This window comes from Lagenorhynchus albirostris, chromosome 13 (genome assembly GCF_949774975.1).
Source record: "Lagenorhynchus albirostris chromosome 13, mLagAlb1.1, whole genome shotgun sequence".
In the NCBI taxonomy this organism is placed as follows: Eukaryota; Metazoa; Chordata; class Mammalia; order Artiodactyla; family Delphinidae; genus Lagenorhynchus; species Lagenorhynchus albirostris.
Window position 1 is genome coordinate 25,172,343 of NC_083107.1, and position 22,850 is coordinate 25,195,192.

The following is a 22,850-nucleotide window of genomic DNA, read 5'->3' on the forward strand; positions in this document are numbered from 1 at the left end:
CAGTGCACTGGAAGTGAGAAGGTTCCACCTCCTCCAAGCTCTAAGGCTCAAGAGATGACCATGCAGGAAGAGCATCTTACTTAGATTTCATTTTCTCCATTCGCTCTTTTATTGAGTACATATTAGGTATAATAAAATACAGCAGGAACAGCCAGCACTCAAGAGTGATCCCTATAGCTATGAATGTCTTTGGTGATTCCTCTCCATGGACTGAGAGCAGCTGTAGTAGGAGTAGAAGGAACATCCCAAGGAAGCTTTTTTAGAGCAGGTGAAAGGGGATACCCAAGAGCAGAGAACAATGGCTGGACCTGTGGCCATCACCCACCAACAAGCCAGATACTTCTGGTGTAGTAGCAATGAGTGCCCCCTCTGTAGGAAGGCTCTCCTGGGAGAACTTTTGAGAGGGAGAGCCCCAGAGGGCCTGCCCTGCAGGATCTCACATCTGCATGAGCACCAGCCCCTTTGGAGAGTGCTTCCTACTCTGGAAGCAGGGGCAGGTAGTAGGGACCCTGGACCACCATGTTGCCTAGTTCCAGGAAGCACCCATGGACTACATAATGTGGCCTAAAAAGTGGAGCCTCCTAGAGTTGGACAAACACAGACTCCTGTCATATGAATCTGACTCTGTGTCTTGCCTCTGGCCCCTCCCACCCCTGTAATCTAAGGCCAAGTCACTCAATCTTTCAAAGCCCAATTCCACATCTAGGAAATGGAGATAGTAGGAGCACCCAGCCTTAGGGCTAGTGTGAGGATAAGATGAGGAAATCCATACAAAGCGCTTTCACTCAGCCTGACTCCCGTCAGTTCTTCCTCTTGGTGGTTGCTCATCCACTTCAACACAACATGTATTACTTTCTGTGGGATGATATGTGTGTCTTGGTGGTCCAGTTGGACTTGAAGCCCTGGAGGGGAAGGACCAGGACTTTGATTCCCAGCAAGGATCAGTGGCCCAGTGTCTAGTAGATGCTCAAAACATGTTTGGACACTATCATGACAGCAACTCCATCCTTGCTCGTTCTCTTCTAGGTGTTACTGAGAGGACTCTTACTTGGATTTCACATTTCTTCTCCATCCACTCTTTTTATTGTATGTGCCGAGTACAAAATGTGATTCTAGAGGTCACAGAGATATGGGGATGACTAAGCATAATTTGGGGCCAGTGTGGAAGCACACGGAGCCCACTGCAGTGCCAGGTAGAACAGACTCCCAGAAGCTGTATTTTAGTGTTTTCTCAACAGGCTGAGAAAGCAAATAACCAAAAAGGCAAAGAGGCAGGTTCCATTTCATGCAATGCTATGCTAACAACTGTGAGTCAGAGGGCTACAGAATGACCACCGTGGCGGGTGGCAGTGTCAAACCACAACCGTGTATTCTTGACACTAACCATAGGTGTCCAGGTGTACTGGCCCAGCCTCCTGGCAGCAGGCTTTCCTCAATAACCAGTGCATGCAAGCACACCTCAGATGAGATGGAAAATCAAAATCCCTCCCACTAAAGCACATCCAGACCCTGGGGCCTTGTGCACACACTCCCTGCCCTCTGGCCGTGTGCACCTCTCCTGATGGAGGTCCCCCACCTAGCCTCCAGGCATGGAGGGGGATCACCCAGCAAAGAGAGGACGGGGAATCTGAGCCTCAGTCAAGAACTCCTCCCTCCAGACCACAGAGAAGGAGCAGTATCTGCTCCTGTGGGGCCCAGAGCCCCAGTGGCCACCCCAAGAGATGGGTCATACCTGGGTGCCACTGCCTCGCATGATGTCCTCGGGAATGGCGTAGATCTGGTTCTCCATCTCAACCTTCTGGAGCCCATTGTCTGTTACTTTCACCCAAAGCACACGGAAGTTGGTCCCTCCAAGGTCCAGAGCCAGGAATTCTCCATGTTCTGCAGCGAGAAGGACCACTATTAGTTCGGAAAAGACAAGGTATAACTGTTTCACAGAGACCAAAACTTAAAACCCAAGAATCCTGCCATAAACACTGGTCATCTCTGGGTGATGAGGTGGCCAGCGGGTCTTTTTTCTACACACTTTTATGTATTGTCTGATTCTTTTTCTTAATGCTAAACACTTCTATATTACTTTCAGAATTCACGTAAAGAATCAGACAGTTTCACATCCAGTGATAGGGTGCCCACCCCCTCAGAGCTATTTCCCAAGGGCTTTCAGCCAAGTCCCCATCAAACTCACAGGGCCCATCAAGCCCTGCACCAGGAGAGTAGGCCTCAGGTTTTTGGGGGGTTTTATTGTTTTTTTTTAAATTAATTAATTCATTTCTGGCTGTGTTGGGTCTTCGTTGCTGCGCTGCTGCGCACAGGGTTTCTCTAGTTGCATTGAGCGGGGGCTACTCTTTGTCGCGGTGTGCAGGCTTCTCATTGTGGTTGCTTCCCCTGTTGCGGAGCACGGGCTCTAGGCATGCAGGCTCAGTAGTTGTGGCTCTCGGGCTCTAGAGCGCAGGCTCAGTAGTCGTGGTGCACAATCTTAGCTGCTCCGTGGCATGTGGGATCTTCCTGGACCAGAGCTCAAACCCATGTCCCCTGCATTGGCAGGTGGATTCTTAACCACTGCGCCACCAGGGAAGTCCCCCAGGCCTCAGTTTTGTTCTTCATGGCCCCAGGACACCCAGCACGCTGCTACAAGCTTGTGGCCCCCTGGGCCTTTTGCCAAATTGTAATCCCTGAACAAAATGTACTCTTTTATGTTTGTATACAGTGACAGCAACATCTCTCGGCAGGATGAGGGTCACAAGATGGAGTGGAATGGGATCCAGCTGGCGATAAATTAAGAGGCCCAGCAAATAAGTCAAGTAGGTGTCCCCACCAATAAAAGATCCCAGGTGCTGACTTAAGAGTATATAAGACAAGAGTCAGGCCACTCAGAAAAGCCACAAGGCTGGGGCAGAGTGGGGAGAAGGAGACTCCACAGACACAAGGGGGTCAAGATCTTCAGGTGTCACCAGGAAGGCACAGTCCAGTGTCCCCAGGAAATAAGCAGTGCAGAACAGGAAACGTCCAGATTCCAGATGATAATACCGGCTACAGGGACACGCGCCATTGTACAGCACAGAATGGAAGTGCTGAAGAGGCTCGGAGGCCAGAGCCAGCGCTGGGGCCCAGCGGGGCAGGCAAGGACTGGGGAACAAGGCGGGCTCGTCCCCTCAGCAGCCTCTTCAACCAGTACTGCTCCACCAGTCTTCCAATGTCCTGCCGCACACCTTCTTGAAGGATACATGATTATTTCTGGGGGGATTCACTTGTTGGCATGTTTGTCAACACTCGGCCACTTTCCTGATGGGAGACTTGCCACTGAAGTAAGGGAGAATGGATCAGATGGTCAGGGAAGCGCTCTGACTAAACGAAACAAGGATTTATTCTGACCCACTTCCTCTCAGCGGCAATAACTGTTTGGCCCTGAGAAAAGCTACATCTGCCCAGCTCCCTGAGGGCACTTACCCACACAGTCCCTACAGTCCAGAGGGGCAACTTGGGGTGGGCATCATTCACCCGACATTCCGTGGGGACTTGCCTCCACACAACAATGGCTTGCTGGTAACAATATACAGAGACTGGCTCTGGAGCCCACATTACCTGCATCAGAATCCCAGCCACATTTTGGCCATGGCAAATTCCTGAGCCTCTGAGCCTCAGCTGCCTCATCTCTAGAGAAGGAACATCATACCTCATGTGGTTGAGGTGAGGGGAAGAGCAGATAATGTGCCTCAAGTAACCAGCACAGTGCCAAGAACTCAGGACACACTAAATAAGTACTAGAAACTTTCCATCCAGGCTCTCGGCAAACACTGCCTGACACCCACACTTAAAAGTCTCCCAGGGGGCTTCCCTGGTGGCGCAGTGGTTGAGAGTCCGCCTGCCAATGCAGGGGACACGGGTTCGTGCCCCGGTCCGGGAAGATCCCACATGCCACGGAGCGGCTGGTCCCGTGAGCCGTGGCCGCTGAGCCTGCGCATCCGGAGCCTGTGCTCTGCAACGGGAGAGGCCACAACAGTGAGAGGCCCACGTACCGCAAAAAAAAAAAAAAAAAGTCTCCCAGGCCCAGTATTAGGACTGCCTCTCAGACTGAAAAAAGTAAAAGCAACATTCTGAGGCGAGACTGAAGAAACCTGTCCAAGGAAAGCCATTGAAATCCTCTCCAGTGACTTTAGCGTTCCTCCTCAGGGGTACTATTTTCCGTCCCTTCCCTGGCATCTGGAGGTCCCCCCAGCCCTCTAGCTACAGTCGCTAGATAGCTTGGGTAACCTCAGCCCCATCTGGGGAGACTGCCCCTCTTGTGGCCATGGATGACTTTTCCAGGCACTCCAGTTCTGAGCCTCCCCTGGTAGTGGGACGTCAGCCAGTTCGTAGGGAAAACTATGTGTGGTTGTCATGGGGGATGAAAAGGAAAATCAGAGATGAACTGCCTGCATCAGCACTCTGCCCCAGGACACATGAATCTGCTGAATCGGCAACCGTGGGGGATTGAGGCTGCCGAGGCTGCCCCTGGTTGGTCACGATTTAAGGCCAGCCCAGCTGGATTCACTGGAGAGGACAGCTCCGTCAAGAATGGTGGTTTTGCAGTATTTGCTGATGGACTGAAGGGAAACCACAAATAATACAGTGCTGCTGATAATTCCGTTCCCAGGAAGGAATGTCATTCTTTTCAGACTCCACCAGGTCAGACATTCCTCTGCATCCCTCCTCCCTGATGCTCCCTCCATAAGCACACAGGATCACAACTACCAGAGCCAAAGACTTTATTCCTTCCAGAGTCCAATATCTCTGAGGCAGGCCCAGCATCATGACTCCTGGAGCTAAATCCTGAGGTGACCCCTTGGGACAGTGGATGGACCCCTACCCTAGTGCCTGCCTCTCCACCACCCATGAGAGGCCCTCACACAGAGAAGCAGCAAGCTTTGCTTTGAATTCCAGCTCAGCTGCTTCACTACCTGTGTGGCTTCTCTGAGCATGTCACCTCAGCTGCAGAACAGGGCACATAATGCTGACTTTCCCAGGGGTCATGAGCTTACATGAAATACAGAACACATTATGTGAATATATAGGTATACTGTAAGCCATCAATAAACAGCTGCTGCTGTCACTGTTATTACTCCTTTGATTATGTAGCTCCTCTCGTATCCCTACCTACTCCTATCCTACTCCTGGCCCAGGTCCTACCTACACTGTCAACCTTCCGGGACACCCCAGAAGCCCAGAGCAGAGAGTGTGTGATGTGGTGTGAAGGAGGATGGCATCTATGGGCCTGGGACCGTCAGACTGGACGGGCAGGAGTGAGGCTCTGGGGCAGGAGAACATGTCTACAGCAGGTTTCTTAAGTACACAGCCACAGGGCAGACAACCCAGTAAGGTCCAGCGAGATCATTCTGCTGAATGAGTATACTTGGTATTTGAGGCAACGTATTAAGAAAACATCTCATATTGCATCTGCTTATTGATGGTTCATTTATTAAACAAAATATTTGAGGAGACCATAAGACCAGAGGTAAGATTTCTTTTATTGTTAAGCATGCTGTTATGTCTAGAAAACATTTTTAATATCTGATTTTTAAAATGTTCAAACAGTACAAAAGTGGAAAAAATGAAAAGCAAACATCTCTTCTCTTCCCCATGCCCCAAAAGTAACCATTATTAACATTTCTTGAGTGTCCTTAGATACATTTATATTATAAAAACAGGGAAGACTGTTAACTGACACATTCTAAGAAAAGAGTTTGAATTGCTGGTTCTAAGGATTTATGTGTTTGATTACCAAAGATATTAGCAAATTAACTTCCTAAAAATTCTCTCCAAATTCCACATAAACCAACAGGTGGGTGTCACTGTCACCAGTGTCCTATGTTATGTACAATTAATCTTTGCTAACCTCATAGGTCAAAGTGGCAGCCCATTTTTTAAACTTGGTTTCTTTCCTTTGTGTAGGTTAGACATTTTGAATTATTGACTGGCATTGTGAATTCTTTCTTCTGTGAATTTTCTGCTCAAATGTTTTGTCTTTTAAAAATATATATTTATTATTTTCTTAATAATGTAAAAGAGCTCTTTGCATATGAATGAAACTAGTTTTGTTGGTTGTATATCTGCAATTATTTTTCTCCAGTTGGATATTTGTCTTCACTGCCCTTTCTAAATCTCTCCAGTTACTTCTAAATGTTGTCACCAGCACTGCTAAAATAAAAGAAGCAAGGTTTCACCATAGGTTTATTTAAAAGATCAAATTCATCTTATACTTTCTTATGTGACTTTTTGAAAAAAATGAAGCCCAGAACCCTGTCTTCATCTCTCTTGTCTCTGGGACACAGTTCAGACTTTTCCACTTGCATCTGGATTATTGTGGCAATAAAACAATGGAAAGACAGAGGCAGGTGTGGAGGAGGTTTAGTTAATTTAAGGCCCACCATGTAGATATTTTTAAAAGAAGAAAAATATGTTGTGTGATATTCATAAACATTATCTCATTAATCCTCAACAACCTTATTGGACATCATGATCCCAATTTCCAGATAAGAAAACTAAGGCTCAGGTCAAGTAACTGAAACCAAGATTTAAATCCAGGTCTAGCTCTCTAGCAAAGTTTTCTACTGCAGTGAGCAAGAAGGCTGCTCATGAGAAAGTTGTAAATCCTCAAATAAGGAATTCTTCATTATTGGGACTTCCCTGGTGGTCCAATGGTTAGGGCTCCACGTTTTCACTGCTGAGGACCCGGGTTCAGAGCCTGGTTGGGGAACTAAAATCCTGCAAGCCGCGTGGTGTGGCCAAAAAAAAAAAAAAAAGGAATTCTTCATTATCGATGCCAAGAGCATAAAACCCAAAGGTTGCCACAGGCTCTAAGCCGGCCTGCGTGGCAAAGGAAGTGACACTGTGGTTCAGAAGCTGAGTCACTTAGTTAAGATCATACAGGGGTAAACAACTGCTGGATTTGACCCCAAGTTCATCTGACCCCAGCACCCGTGCCAGTCCCTATGCACCTCACCCATATCTCTCGTGGTGCTGGTTCCTGGAAGCTGAGGATTACCTGACGCAGAATCCAGGCTGGAAGCAAATAAGCCATAAAGTGATGAAAAAGAAAGCAAAACTGCCCTAATCTTTATCAGTAACTTGGCCCATCCCTCTGGGCCAAGTGTCCTCAAACTTGAGTGGGAGGCGGCAGACACACATCCACTGGCAAGAGGTGACACACACTTCTCCCCAAAGGAACCCAGGACCTGCTAAGGCTTTTCGAGGCAGGATTTTTCAGTAGCCGCAAATTGGTGCCATCTCATACAATTATACCAAACCTCCGTTCCCACCTTACTGGACACTCCCCAATCTCTCTCTGATGAAGGTTCTCCTAATTAAGAACATCCCCCTCCAAAAGCAGACAAAAGAAGAGGTAACAACCCTCTATCGAAAGGAAATAAGGGGGCTTCCCTGTTGGCGCAGTGGTTAAGAATCCGCCTGCCAATGCTGGGGACACGGCTTCGAGCCCTGGTCCAGGAAGATCCCAAATGCCACAGAGCAACTAAGCCTGTGCGCCACAACTACTGAGCCTGCACTCTAGAGCCTGTGAGCCACAGCTACTGAGCCCACAAGCCACAACTACTGAAATCCATGCACCTCAACGAACAGTAGCACATGCTCACCCCAGCTAGAGAAAGCCCGCACACAGCAACGAAGACCCAACACAGCCAAAAATAAAATAAATAAATTAAAAAAAAAAAAAGGAAATAAGGACTCATAGTTAAGAGGAACTGGCAATAGGAGTATTAGGTCTTGCCACCCTCCATCGAATTACCCAATGGTTAAGATTCAAGTTGCTGGGCTTCCCTGGTGGTGCAGTGGTTGAGAATCCGCGTGCCAATGCAGGGGACAGAGGTTCAAGCCCTGGTCCAGGAAGATCCCACATGCCGCAGAGCAACTAATCCTGTACACCACAACTACTGAGCCCGCACTCTAGAGCCCGCAAGCCACAGCTACTGAGCCCGCGCACCACAACTACAGAGCCCACGCACCACAACTACTGAAGCCCGCGTGCCCAGAGCCCGTGCGCCACAACAAGAGAAGCCACTGCAACGAGGAGCCCGCACACCGCAATGAAGAGTAGCCCCCGCTCACCACAACTAGAGAAAAGTCTGCGCACAGTAAAGAAGACCCAACTGTGGCCATAAATAAATAAATAAATAAATTTATTTTTTAAAAAAAGGATTCAAGTTGTTCCCTCTGGCAGAGTTTGTTTGCTGACTCATTTCCCATCCTGGACTACCACTCTGCCCACTCTCAGTGAGGTTCTTATCAAATACATAAGGTCAGCGAGATAAAGGGGTTTCAATTTCTCCTGGGAACTCACCTGTCCCAGGGAAAGGCTAAAGAGAACTAACATGGCATCTAAGTAAGTAACCACCTGAACATGATAGTCACTGTCATCTCGGTTGATGGGACATCAGTAATGTATTTGAGCAGGCCCTAACTCCAGCATTATTCAAGTCACTCACTCACAATGTCCAAGCAATTTGTGAGGGGTGAGGGCCAGACGAATTTCCCAACAGTCTATTTTCAATCACTAGGTATTTGCCACTAATTAAAATAGATCACCACCTGTTCCTCCCATCAGGAGCTCAGAGCAGTGTGCCAACCAGTGCACAAAGGACGACTTGTGAACAGAACAGGTCTGGTTTTGTTTTGCATTTTTAAGCAGCAGTGCCCTTTTGTCGAAAGCAACTGTGTTCAGAAGTGGCAGAGCACTGCCTTGTTAAGGCTAGAGCCAGAGCCCAGTCCCTCACCCTGGGCAGGGCTTCTTCAGGTGATCAAATGGACTTCTTCGGAAGCCTCCTTTAGACAAGTAGCTTTGATGCAGCGTTCCCAGAGCTCTGAGGATCCTTGAAGGTGCCATAGTGCCTGCTAGCACTCCGCGACAGATGGCTAAGAATGTACGGCATGGACTCCAATTGAGAGGACAACTAAAAGTCTCTAGGTCTTGAGTAGGTAATCCAGCAAAACTAACTTTGCCAGACACAGGTTTCAAGGCACGTATTTCCCAAGTACCTGGAAACACCACAGTCACTACCACCTCTGGCAGCCTCTTTTTAAGTTCCAAGATTTTGGATACTCCATTATAGTACAACAACAAGACGCTGAATGCCAAAATGTAGAAACAGAGAAACGTAAAGCTGCTTCAGTTGGAGGGAGGGACCTGGAGCACATACCACTTTGTAAGTGCCCCCCAAAACTCCCAAAACACCGTCAGAAAGCACCACCCTGCTGCTTTTATACTCAGGAAATGTTTCTTAAGCTCAAAATACGTGCCACTCACAGAGAAATGTTATACTAGCTCCACAGATGTGAAACTACTCTTCAAAGGATTAAAATATGATTATCTTTCAATACTGTGTAGGCATTGAGTGTGTTAAGATTTTCAGGCAGGCCGACACGGGTTCAAATCCCATTTTAACATGTATTAGCCATATAAATACAGGTAAATTATTAGAAATCTGATACTCAGATTTCATCATCTGTTAAAAGGGGACAGTAATAACCTCCTGTCTAGCCAGCACCTCCCCATCACTCGCCAGGACACAGAGACACAGACACACAGTTTTTGGTCAAGAATCAATGCAATGAATGCGTAAGGTGTTTGGCACAATGCCTGGTGTATGTAAAATGTTTAATAAACTCCAGTTACCACTATATGGAGGCTACTTATCAATACAATCTTCATTTTATATTGTAGGCACCATATAAATCCACTTATTAATTTGCATGTATGCAAGCTATTAATCTATGTCCCCACGACACAGCTGTTGATACAATGCTGAGCAACCCAGATAAGGGCTCCTTTCAGAGTAAAGTGCTCCTTTACCAGCCTCCATGCACCCTATCACCAGCCTGGTCTCTCTTTATCATATCATGTACTTGCATTATATGACCTAGTATCATTTCCTTTATGATGACAAATGATATCCTTATGTCCCCAGGATAATGTGCACTCTTCAGAAGTGGGGCACAAGGCTGCTCAGCACATTGCTGCCCCACAGAGGACCAGCCTCAGAGGGGATTCTATTGAACGAACTGAACAGCTAGGCCTGAGTTACAAATAGAAGAATGAATGCATTGTGCTAGCAGTGTTGGGGGCCTCTAGTGATATGCCTAAGGGCCCAGGCTTTGGAACACAGATGGCTGGGTTCAAATCCCAATGCTTCTACTTGCTCATTATGTGACTTTGGGCCAAGTTGCCTAATCTCTCTAAATCTAGTTTCTTTTTCTCTAAAACAGGGTTTATGGTGTCTACCATTGAATCACTGTGAGAATTAATGAGATAGTTCAAATACAGTGCTTAGCATAGTACCTGGCATTTATAAGCCTACATTTTAAAATTATCATCATCATCATCATCATTCCCTGCTCTCGAAGGAATGAAGTCTAGCCAGAGGGTAGAGATACATTCACCTGCAAAAAATAATTCACAATTCATGGAAGTGGGGAAGTATCAAAAGATCAATACAGCAAAGGTTTCATCTCACTCTGTCTTAAGACATGCTTATATCTAAACAATCTTGCCAAGACAATGAGGGCAATAAAGATACTACAAAGATAATTTATTTCTAAATTGGAACGCTGGAAAAAAAAATTTGTTAAAAATGTAAATTATTTATTAAATAAATAAATCAATTGGAATGCTGGAATATCTGTAGATTTTTAGTTGGGTCTACTTGAGCTTCTTATTATAATGGTACAAAGTCAATCCATATTTATGGTCAATTTTAAAAGATAATAATCTGATTTGCTCCAGAAACTTTTGTTCAGCAACATGAGCCAATGTAAAGCATGAATCTTATGGCCTTGGAGTCAAGACTACCTATGCTTAAAGTCCAACTGTGCCACTAACTCTACACAGGTGACCTTGGCAATCTCTTTTAGCCTCAGTTGCCTTATTTTTAAATTGGAAATGTCTCCCTTGTAGAGTTTGCATGGAGAGTAAAACAGATTGTTTCCGTAAACAGATATCATGGGTGCTCATTAAATGATATCAGCTATTCCTGCATTTCCTCTTAAGATGGAACTGTCCTCTGAAAGCCAGATGCCTTGTGATGTGCGTAATGGGCCCCCTGACAGGGCTGTGACTGGGGCTGGTACTGCAATCACATGCATAGTTCAGCTTAGGTTAGGGCTGCCTACAGAGAGGTCAAGGTGGTGAGATTCCTGACAGATACAAATAAAGAACTTCTCTGTTCAACTCTGCACTGCCAAAAACAAAAAGGGTGGGGGGAGTTACAGACAATAATTATTGGGGCAAGTGGAACTCTCATACAGCATTGGTGGAAGTATAAAATAGTTCAACCACTTTGGAAACCAAAGTTCAAACCACTTTGGTCTGGGAGGTTCTTATAAATTAAACACATCCCAAACCCTACGACCCAGAAATTCCACTCCTAGTTGTTTCCTCAAGAAAAGGAAGAAAACAAAAACATATGTCCACAAAGAAGCTTGTGCAAGAATGTTTATAGTAGCTTTCATCAAAAACTGGAAACAGCCCAGGTAGCCATAGAATTCACTGTCATATAGGATTCCAATCACACCACGGAATCAGCACCCAAAAAGGAGCTACTGATATTACACTACACAGATAAAGCCCACATTTTGATGGGTAAATGAAGTCTTGCATAAAGAGTAAATACTATATGATTGTATATATGGGAAGTTCTAGAACAGGCAAAACAAATACATGTGGAAAATTTAAAACAGTGATTACTTCTGGGGTTTGGGGACAGGGACTGCCTGGGAAGGTTCAGCAGGGAGCTTCCTGGGCTGATAATGTTTTCTATCTTGATAGGGGTTGTATTAAACAGGTATATGTATTTGTCAACTCATCAGATGATATTGAAGATTTGCATCTCGTACGAAATTTTACATCAAAAGAAAAAAGAGCAAATATTGAACTCTGGTTAATAATGGGCCTGCTGAAGTTCTGGGGTTGAAATGAACTGATTTCTGCAATTTACTTTGCAATGCCTCAAATAAAACAAGAGGGACTGATGGGAGGAAGGATAGAGGAGTGTGATAAAACAAATCTAGTTAAAATATCAATGTAGACTCTAGGTAGTCTGTATACGGATGTTCATTATACAATTCTTTCAACTTTTTTAAACTGTCTTAGAGAAAAAAACAAACAAGGAGCATTTTTTATATACATACCAGCTGACACCAAATTCAGTTACCTAAGTAAGATATTCTTGAACCACTTACATTTTCATTTTTATCTGTGCCAACTATGTTTCTTTGCACTGCATGGTCCACACAGTCTACAAAGCACAGATACTTTAAAATCAGCCCCCACAGGGCTCTGACTGTTGACATTCTCTTCCTTCTCACAGAGAACTCAAACCATAATTTGGAAGTTCATATTTCATGTGTGTAATGGAAGGCTCCATCATAAACAAATGGCCTGAAACCTCCTGAAGTCTCTCCCACGTTCTCTACCAGGTCTTTGATTACCATTAAATAGCTGAGACCTGATTTATGAAAGCTGGAACCTGGTCCTTGCTCCAAAATGCAGGGAGGGCCTCCAACGATGGGGATGAACCCTCACAACTGCTCCCTCCAATCAAAAGGACCTGGGAGATTCACTCACCCTCTCTCAGTAAAATCGGTGCTGGCTGTGAGTCTTGCCATGGTGGCTGCATAGGACTGTGTTTACAACACACATGGGAAGGTAACATAACCGAGTCCCACTTAATTCTCAGAGAGCCAACCCTCTGATGTTTCTTCTTTTTACAAATGAGAAAATGGAGGAATGGGGCATAAATGAACTGCTCTAAAGCACACAGCTTGAATTCAAACCCTTTTAAACCTAGAATTCTGATCTTCACTCCTCATCACACACTGCCCTGAAACCACCTCTCACCCCTGGCAAGAAATAGACAATTTTACAAAGGTCTGACCAGGACAAAACTGGGTAAGGAGCATTTGACAGTGGCTTTCACACTGCAAGCTGAAAAAGAAATTAGTGAGACCTGACTAGAGACAATTTTAAAGTATAGAAGATAATAGATCTGGGGCTTCCCTGGTGGCGCAGTGGTTAAGAATCCGCCTGCCAATGCAGGGGACACAGGTTTGAGCCCTGGTCCGGGAAGATCCCACATGCCACAGAGCAAGTAATCCTGTATACCACAAATACTGAGCCTGAGCTCTGGAGCTCGTGAGCCACAACTACTGAGCCCACATGCCACAACTACTGAAGCCCACACGCCTAGAGCCCGTGCTCCACAAGAGAAGCCACTGCAACGAGAAGCCCGCACACCACAACGAAGAGTAGCCCCCACTCGCCGCAACTAGAGAAAGCCTGCATGCAGCAACGAAGACCCAACGCAGCCAGGAATGAATGAATGAATTTTTTTTAAAAAAAGAAGATAATAGATCTGTCACATTCAAGAATAAACATTAGTTCCTGAAACTTGTTTTGGTTGTATATCAACATTCATATGTATGTGTTTCTTGCTGTGAGTATGCAGTCCAAAAAAGTTAGAGAGCCACTGACTAAGTCCCTTTAGAGCAGAGGTTTAGATCTGAGGTTTACCTTCCCAGATATGAAAAAGTAACACTGGAAAGGGCTGAGCAACGTTCTGAGGAAGGCTAGCCTGGAGCAGGTGCCACTTGAGCAAGGCCTCTAGCCTTCTGTAGAAGAGAAGCACAGTCACCAACAGCAGCAACAGTGCCGGGACTGCGGCCTTGGCCAGCAAGCAGATGCACCAGCCAAGCCTCACAGGCTGTGTGACCACGTCCAGGGGAAAGGCAGTGGTCCCTGCACACAACTGCTCTCTCGTTTCTCCTCTCAGCACTTTACTGGTGTGCCAATAAAAAGAAGAATGTTCATTTTTGACAGGCTTTATCTAGTGAAGAGGTACTGGTCCTCACTGCCACATTCCATAACACACAGCCCAACTAACGAAATATAAAACTCAAAACCTTGATGTTGAACACTCTCAATTATATTCCCTCATGTTCCCCTCCCAGTTCCATTTTCTTTCTCTCTCTCCAGAAGCAACCCCTATCATTTACCTGGTACACATTTTCTAGCTTATATCCTTACAATTTTAGGATGTGTGTGTGTCCATGAGCAACATAGAGCATTACTTGGAGAAGTTTTTTTAAAATAACATTCAACTACTATGAGGTACATGTCCTTCTGCAATTTTTCACTCTTCGTTTTGTAAATGTATCCATATTTATACATGGTCATCTTTGTGACATGCTATATTGTATCCCTTCCCATGCACAGTCTATAAACTGTTCCCAATATGCTGTCATTATAAGCGGCACTGCCATGAACATCCTTAGACATGTCTCCTCGAGTTCATATGGGAATCTGTTCAAGGTATAGTTGGAAGTAGAATTGCTAGTTGTCATATACATATATTTTCAACGTAACTAGTCACTGCCAACCTCACACTCCGGGTGAAACACTACCAATAGCTCAATACATATCCTTGAGACTGTACACACCTGTACACACATATATAGTTATATGTGTATATATATATTCTGTAAAATCACACACATGATTTTACAGAATATGAATTTACATAAATCTATCTCATGCTTTATGATGGGTTGCAGAGGACTGTTTTCTGCATTAATTGACCAGTGCCCAACTGATGGACATTAAAGGGGTTTTCCCTCATTACAGTAAGTCAAGGAACTTTGTGCGTAAATACACTGACACACTAGCTCCAGGATATGTGTAGAACAGACCAGGACTGCTGGATCCACCTCTTATTTTTACAAAGGAGAAAAGGCTGAGTCCCAGAGAACTGAGATGAGGAGCTGGCCCACAGACCCCCCAGCAAATGAGGAATGAAAGGGCTTGGGGACCCCATTTCCTACAGTCTGGTCTCTAGTACTCTAGGGGGCACCTGTTCTGCTTAAGTAAATAAAACATCCCAATACACAGTATTCCTTTCACACACTGTCTCCGTTTACACTGTAGAATCTGAGGTTATAAAGAGGTACTCTGGGTATCACAAAAGTCACGTAAAATCTCCCTGTTTCTGTGTGGAAAGAAGGTCAGGCAGATACGTCTTGCACCAGACCCCCCCACCCCAAGAAGCCTACAGGAGTCAGCCTCTGGCTCCTGTCCTCAGTCCAGGCAACTCAAATGCATAGAAGCCAAAATCATGCCTGCTGCTCCACTGTGGGTAGAGGTGGGACAAGGACAGGCTCCAAGGACTCTGGCCTGAGGTCAGAGAAAGAGACTTAATGACCACACAATACAGCAATGGATGCAAACTCTAAGAGGCAGTGGGAGGTCTCCATGCTCCAATCTCAGGAAAACAACGAGAATAGAAAAAGTTGGCCCCATACCTAGTTCTCCCCAACAAACTTACTCATCTGCCTATAATCCAGGCCAGACATCCACTCCCAACCCCATTTCAAAAAATTTCCACTGAGCATATGCGTCCTCTGGTGCTGAGTGTACAGGCTCACACGTGCACATACACACATAATGTATCAAGCTCAGTCTTGATGCCTGGCGTTTGGCATACATGAGTTTGAATCCTGACTCAGCCTCTCATTAGCTATATGACCTTAGGCAAGTTATCTGACCGTCCAGGCTCCCAACTCCTCATCTTTAAAAAAAAAAAAAGTACTTAAAATTTGTACCTACCCTATAGGGTTTTGTGAAAAGTAAATAAGTTACTACATGTAGATGCTCAGAAAAGCTGTTAGCCCATAATATATATTTCGAAAATATTTAGGATACTTGCTTAGTGCTAGTGCCTGAAATAAAGACAAGGTCCCTGGTCTTAAGGAGCTAGTAAATTTATCAGAATGTCATAAAAACAGTAAAAGCAGGTGTGGCTGCCAGTCAGAGGGAGTGGTAAGTATGGTAAATGTGCCATTCTAGAGGGCACATGAGGGATATCCGAGAATTGGAGGAGGCCCCTCACCTCAAGAAGCTCTTTGAAGGGCTGGGACACACACACTCAGAACAATCCTGAACAAGGTCACACCCTCAACGTTAGGTTCCAAGGCTTTAGCAAACACATACTTATTTTAGAAATTGTAGAAAGGTACAAAATCTTGTTAGATGAACAGGTCCCCAAAGGCTCTCACGCAGGTAAGCCTCAGGGACACAGACGTGATGGAGACACTGAAGGCATGTGGTACAAACGAACAAGCCCGGTCCTGTGCCTTGCCCCGCCCACCCCTCCCCAGGGTTTCTCTGCAGATGCAGATGCTTCACCAACAACCAGCCAGCATTTTGGACTTCTGTCCTCCCTCCGGTTCTCAGACTCTGTGCTTCCTAGTTCCTCCATCACCCTGGCAGCTGCCCCCGGGCTCTTTCTCTCACCCTCTATATATAGGTAGCCATCCCACACCCTTCACCCCTCGTGGCCCCAGAGGTACCTCATCTCTAAAATGCAGGGCTGTCATGAGGATTAAATGAAACAAACTGTGTGAAAGTGCTGGCACGACTTAGTTCCGTTCCCTTCTCTGAGGATGTTGCCACCCCTGGGCAGCTGGGCTCAACACCCTGGCATCACCTTTGAATCCTCTCTGGTCTCTGCCCACTACATCCCACCAGGGCCATGCCCTATGCTCTACCATCCACCCATCACCACCCCCCCACCCGCTCTGCATAAACTGCTAATGATGTGCATTACCAATACAGTTCTGCTCACACTCCTCCCCAATGCCTATTACTGAAGCAAGACTCAGTGTTTCAGGTGTGCATGCAAGGCCTTCTGAATCTAGCCCCAACCCACCTTCCAACGTCAGTCTCCATCATGTCCCTTTTCTCCAGTTTAATTAAATCACTTGCTGGGCAGTGCATCATGGAATAGACTCTGTATCCAAATAAGGGGATAACACAAAGCTTGACAGGTTCTAATTGCACAGTTTCAGAGCCTTTAATACCTTAATATGTACCCTGTCTCTTTCACATTCTTCCAAGTTTAGTTGGACTTCTAGTAGTCTTTATTCATGGAGTTCAAAACACAGTCTAGAACAACCTATACCACACTGTTTCTCCAACAAGTCTGTGGAATGTGCCCGTTAGATGGGCCCGAGAGTGACTGACATGACCTATGGCCGCGACCATATTAGGCACGTTTGTTATTCATCACTTTCATTGTGTGCAATCTCAGTGAAGCTGTAAAATCCCAAACTGAGCCAAACAGCCTTTCTCAGCACATGGATGGGAAACAAATGGCTGACAGCAGTACCCCAGCAGGGCTGACAGAGATTTACTTCTCCTTGACTGCCAGGACTTCCATTCAAATCCCTGCATGCTTAAGTTAACAAGGGTTGGCTTCTGAGGCTTGAAACCAAAGAACCTTCACTGTCGTATATAGTTCTTTGGGGCCCTAAGCAAAGTTACCCAAATCTCTCCCAGGCAATGGAGCACCCAGAGCCTTCTCCCAGGGGTATAATACCTGTCCCATCTGGAGTAGACCTCACAAAGGTAGGCAGCATTTTTACTGAAGCAGTGGGGTGGGTGGTAGCTCCAAGCCCTTTCTCCATCTCCTTGCGGAACCGCTTAGCAATCTCCAGGAGGGTCTCATCAGAAAGACGCATGTGGTAGAGATACTGGTCAACCTGAAAGAGAGGAAAATGAGAGTAGCAATTATATGTTAAATGAATTATGGCATGCATCTACATCATGGAACATCACTCAGCTCCTCAAAAGGATAAAATCTGTTATGTACGGAAGGTTATTATTAAAGACCATTTAACCAGACTCTATGACAGGACTTGTCTTTAAAAAAAAAAAAAAAAAAACTAAACTACAAATTAAAATTAAATTTTATTTCGAGAGAATGTTAAAGACCAGGGGAAAGGCCAATTAGGGAAGAGTTCTTTTCAGATAGGTTGAGTTTAAATGCCTATGACAACATCCCTGGAGCTGGGGTTCATTACTGGCCCTCATCTCTTGTCCTCCCCCACACTCATAAGGCCAGTCATGCCAACCCTATTAGCCCTCACCACAGGCCAAGCAGCCATAGCTTCTTGCCTGGACTAATAAAATCCCCGATTCTACAATACTATTCCCTCTTCCATCCATTTTCCATCCCCAGACAGCCTACTATTCCCCTGCTTAAAGACTTTCAGTGACTTCCCATTGGCGCCAAACCCTAAATCCTTCCAAGGCCCTACCTATATAGCCAGGCCTCTCCCACTCCCCATCTTACTGTGTGCCTCTGCACTCCTTGTGCAGATGAGCCTTGGTTCAGTCCCCCAACTCACCCAACTTGCCCTTCCCTGCCTAGAAGACTGTTCATGCAGGCCCCATAGATCCTCACCTTGCTCTTCATCTGCGGATCCCTTACCAATCCTTCAGGCCTCTCTGCATGGAGGCCTTCTCTACTGTCCCTAATAAAACAATCAGGCTTCACTGTTTTTTCTGCAGACTCAGACTTTTCCCTTCACAACACCATCCCCAATTTGGAAATACATATTTATTAGGGTCCAGATCATAAGCACCAAGGGCAAGAAGAACCATGACTATTTGTTCACCGTTGCATTCCTGGAGCCTAGCACACTGCCTGACACATTAACAGAGGCTCGATACACATGGTAAAGCAACCTCCCCCATCCTCAGAGGCAGAGGCAGCTCTCCCTAGTCATTTCATTTATCTTGCTTCCAACATAAATTTACAAGAACTTTTCCCAGATTTAACACCAGGAGAAGGAAAAACAACAGGAGTCCCCCTCAGACAGTCTGCTTCTTGAAAGCTCTCATCGGCCCCACCTACGGATATTCCCAGTTTTCTCCTATAAGGAAAAGGTCTGATAGAAATCCATCCAAGGAGGCGCACAAGTTTCCACAACATCCCTGTTCTCAGCAGCAGTGTCCAGGACGGGTAAGGCTGCTGGCCACAAAGGGTAGGAGTAGAATCAGGACCCTTGGGCCAGGTCATAGCTGTGCCCTCAAGGTATGAGGGTGGTGGTCCTGGCACTCCCAGCCTCATCAGCAGACTGGGGGACCAGAAGGGACCCTGGTCTTCCCAGCTCCAAAACTCCAGGATTCCCAAGGGCAAAGCGTGGCTGATGACCACTACCACTGCTTGTCATGCAGGGTTTTAAATTCGCAGAAATGAGGATTTCCCCCAATTCCCTTGCTGCCAGCTTTTATTAAAGAGCTACAGCAGACATCTAACTCCATCGGTCTAAACCAGGACGACGCCAACCATCAACTCTGTTTTCTGGTTTCAGGCTCCTGGCACCTCGATGGCCTTGAGCCCACTATCTGCCTCAGCCTCCTGGGGCTGTGGGGCACCAGCCCCCACCCCAAGCTGGGTCACTGATCTGGGCTTCCTACAATCCTGGGGAGCCAGGGTGCTCCTGAGGAGGCTGGCCTAACCCCATAATGATATTTGAGGCTCCCAGGAGGAAAAAGCATACAGCCTCAGACAAGTTCTCTCCCTGTTGGTGCAGTGGGAGACAAATTGCTGGAGACTCTGAGCCCAAGGCAACGTAAATCACCGCAGAGGCCTCCTGTTCCAAACCCAATGACGCCTGGGCTGGCCCAGGAACACTACATTATGGCTTACGCATCTCAGTGCTAGCATACAAAGTCCCAGCCACCAGACCAGAGGCTAACGCCAAGTCACATCCAGGTACAGCCTGAGACGCCCTCAGAGGCAATAATAATAACGGCAAACCCTTCAGCAAAACCTGTTTTCAAGGTTTTATACCCATTAACCCATTTAATCCTCATAACAGCCCTGTGAGTTAGGTAGTGTTATCTCCTCCATTCCACCAAAAGGGAAAGGCAACATGCCCAACATCACACAGGTGCAAAAGCTAAGCCAGGACTGGACAGGGCAGCCCAGCTCATCTGTGCTCTTCTCTGCTCTGCCTGATGAACACCCCTCTCTGCTGAACAGCAGGGTCTATACAGGCCAAATGGCACTACAGCACATTCAGGCTGGCCATGTCCACTAAAAGGCCATCTTCTATTCCAGTCATCCCACCACACAGATAGGAAGGGCAAACAGTGGAGGGCATGGCCCATGGGGCTGCCCTGGCAGATGAGAAGGCAGCAGACATATCTCTGGACATTATCATGAGTTTGACACATGACTAAGTTGGAGCTCCCACGTTACTACTTTCCCAAAGAGAAGAGAGGTCCAGAGGCCTCACTGCCATCCACCCCCACCTCCATGGATGGCTCCGGATGTTGCAAAGGAAGCAAGAGAGTTCCTGTGTGGGAAAGCAAAGCCTGTACTGCCTTGTTAAGAGGCTGCACTGTCACTTCTTGGAGTGTGAGGTCACGAGCACAAAAGAGCAAATGTGGAATGGCCATAATTCTACAGCAGCCATGCTTAATTTAACTCTGATGTTTAAACTGCTACAAGCCTTGTTGGAAATCCAGTCTTAACTCTCAAAGAACCTAACAAGTTAAACAGTCAGACTTTACTCAAAGAGATTATAATCATATTTAAGTGTTCAGTGACAGATGAAAACGATGATGATCGTTACAGTAGCTAAACATTTACCCAGCATTTCTTACCTGCCAGAAACCATCCTATGGGTTTACTGACTTGACTTCCTTTGTTCTTTTGTAATACTTCTACAACCCTGTTTTACAGGTCACTTGGTGAGGGTCAGAACTAGGATTCAAACCGAGGTGTCTGGCTCTAAAGCCAGGCCCTTAGGACCACCACAGTCGCCTTTCCTGTGGACCCTCTTAGTGCGGGAGAGCACCCTCTGCCCTGTAGTTTCTTGGATAACCTCAGTGCTTTGATTTCCTCTCCATCAGATGAGACTAAGAGAAAGGATATGGGACAGCTATGAAAAATGCAACTATAGCACCTTGGCCCGAACTTCTTCTCTTTGGGCCATGATGACGGGCATGATGATGTATCCTCCCTGAGTTTCTTAGGGCCACTCAGGAAAGGCTGATTAATCACCTGATGTTACAGCTTCCTAAACACACCACTGAGGCCCACCTAGCCTTGGTCAGAACCGCTGTGTTGAGTGAAGGGTAGCCAAGGGAAGCAGAAGTTAGAAACAAGAAGCAGTCTCCATACGAAGACCTTTTTCCTGGATTGGGAAGGAAGAAAATGAACTTGGCATAATCCTTCCAACTTTCACTCACAGTGCAGCCAGAAGGAGGGAGCACAAGGAACGAGCAAAGTCATGGGAGAATGTCGTTCATGTTACCAAATGTAAACAGCATAGTAAGACTATGGCTAAAAAATACTAACTCTTAGAAGGGATCTTGGGGTAATGTGAGTTCAAAATCCCACTGAACATAGCATTTGAGTTTATCTAGTTTGTCCCTTTCACCCCAATAGTCATAAGGCCTAGGTTTGAATGCTTCTAAGCATGACAGGCTCACCACTTCTCAAACTTGGTCAGCTTCTACTGTTGGTCAGCTCTAGTTATTAGAAAGCTTTTCCTCAATCTGACATAAATCTACTTTCTGATCATTTCCATCTATTCTCTATTCTGCCACTTGGGATAATAGTTCCCAAACTTGGCTGCACATAAGAATGACACACTAAGAATTCCAAAGATCTATTCCAGACTAATCAAACTGACACCTTTAGGTCTGTCTGGGTGCTCAAACATCTCCCCCTCTCCTTTGGCTGGTATCCACCATGTCAATAATGTAATAATGATGGGCTATGTTCTGGTCAACACTGCTCAAGGTCATTTTTACCACTTTCTGCCTGGGATCTTTGAAAGTCATTACTTAAGACATTGGGCTAAAGTGTGAAATAATCCTGTGTTGATCCTGGGTGCTGGGAGTTGGAGAGAAAAACCCTGTACTTGTTGAAAACAAATTTCAGTTGTTGGAAACTATCAAAGTAGAAACATTCAAGCCAACCCTTATTTAGTAGCTGGTTGTGGTGAAGTACAGGCTGTGGCATCAGAAAAGTCAGTGTTCAAATCCTGGCTCTAGCATTTGTACAGGTGTCTGAGTCCCAGTTTCCTCCCTCTAAAATGGGAGGACTAGCACTCACAACAGAGTCACTGGCATAAATGAGGTGACATATGTAAAGCTCTCCATCTATCTAACCTTTTTTGCTACCCATTTTCCTCTTCTTCTCCCAGACTCATCTCTGACAAGTGGTACCCTCAGAGGATCAAGGACATTTCTTAACCCTATTTAGTCATATTGGGGTTTGCAAAACAGGGGCTGGTTCCCCAAATTGCTCCTTCTCTTTCTGCGGTGGGTGTGTGGCCTATCACACTGGGCTGCTCCTCTTTAAATCTCTATCAGGAATAAAGAAGGAAAGGAGGGGGCATTCCAGGCTGGGGAAACAGAGGCAGGCCAGAAGCAAAGCCTGGCTGAGGTATGGGAAGGCCACTTGCCTACCCAGAAACAAGGGACTAAAGAGAGATAGTAGTTTTAGATACATCTATTTAGCAATCTCGAGATTAGAACTTCCTCATTGAGCAATTCTGGTCAATTTCTTTCTTCCCATAACATACCAGTCCATGCCTGCCTCCTCTACAGAACTGTGGGTACAGGCAGAAGTTCTAAAGAGAAACTGGAAACAAGCAGGACCCTTTAGGGCCTTCCCAGGTACAAAAGCCTTTCCGAGTCCTAGTTCATGTTTGTGGGAAAAAGGCTTCAGCCTCCTAGACTTTCGCAGAGTTCTAAAGGTCGGATTCAAACAGTTACTAACTAGGGAAGAGAGGGAATGCAGAAACAAAGGAGGAGCAGTCAAGAAACAATAGTGAAGCGATAAAGCAGAGTCCTGGTTCCTCCTCAAGGTATACACATAACAATTATCTCTGAGTACTTCTGCAAGAACTAAGGCCCCCATCCAGATAGAGGATGGGAACTTAAGGCTCAGCACAAGATTCCTGGAGCACCGCCCAGTTACCTCACCACCAACCAATCAGAAGAAAGT

General features: G+C 46.0%; 1 protein-coding gene across 4 annotated transcripts in view; it reads right to left on the reverse strand.

Annotated features, from left to right (window-relative positions):
* HK2 (hexokinase 2) overlaps positions 1-22,850 on the reverse strand; it is a 61,679-nt gene that overhangs the window by 24,369 nt on the left and 14,460 nt on the right. For all 4 annotated transcript variants that reach the window (XM_060168637.1, XM_060168636.1, XM_060168634.1 and 1 more), the window contains exons 2-3: positions 17,415-17,577; positions 1,733-1,881 (exon numbers count right to left, since the gene is read on the reverse strand). In XM_060168637.1, the coding sequence (XP_060024620.1) occupies positions 1,733-1,881; positions 17,415-17,577 (312 nt within the window). The remainder of the gene's footprint in view (positions 1-1,732; positions 1,882-17,414; positions 17,578-22,850) is intronic.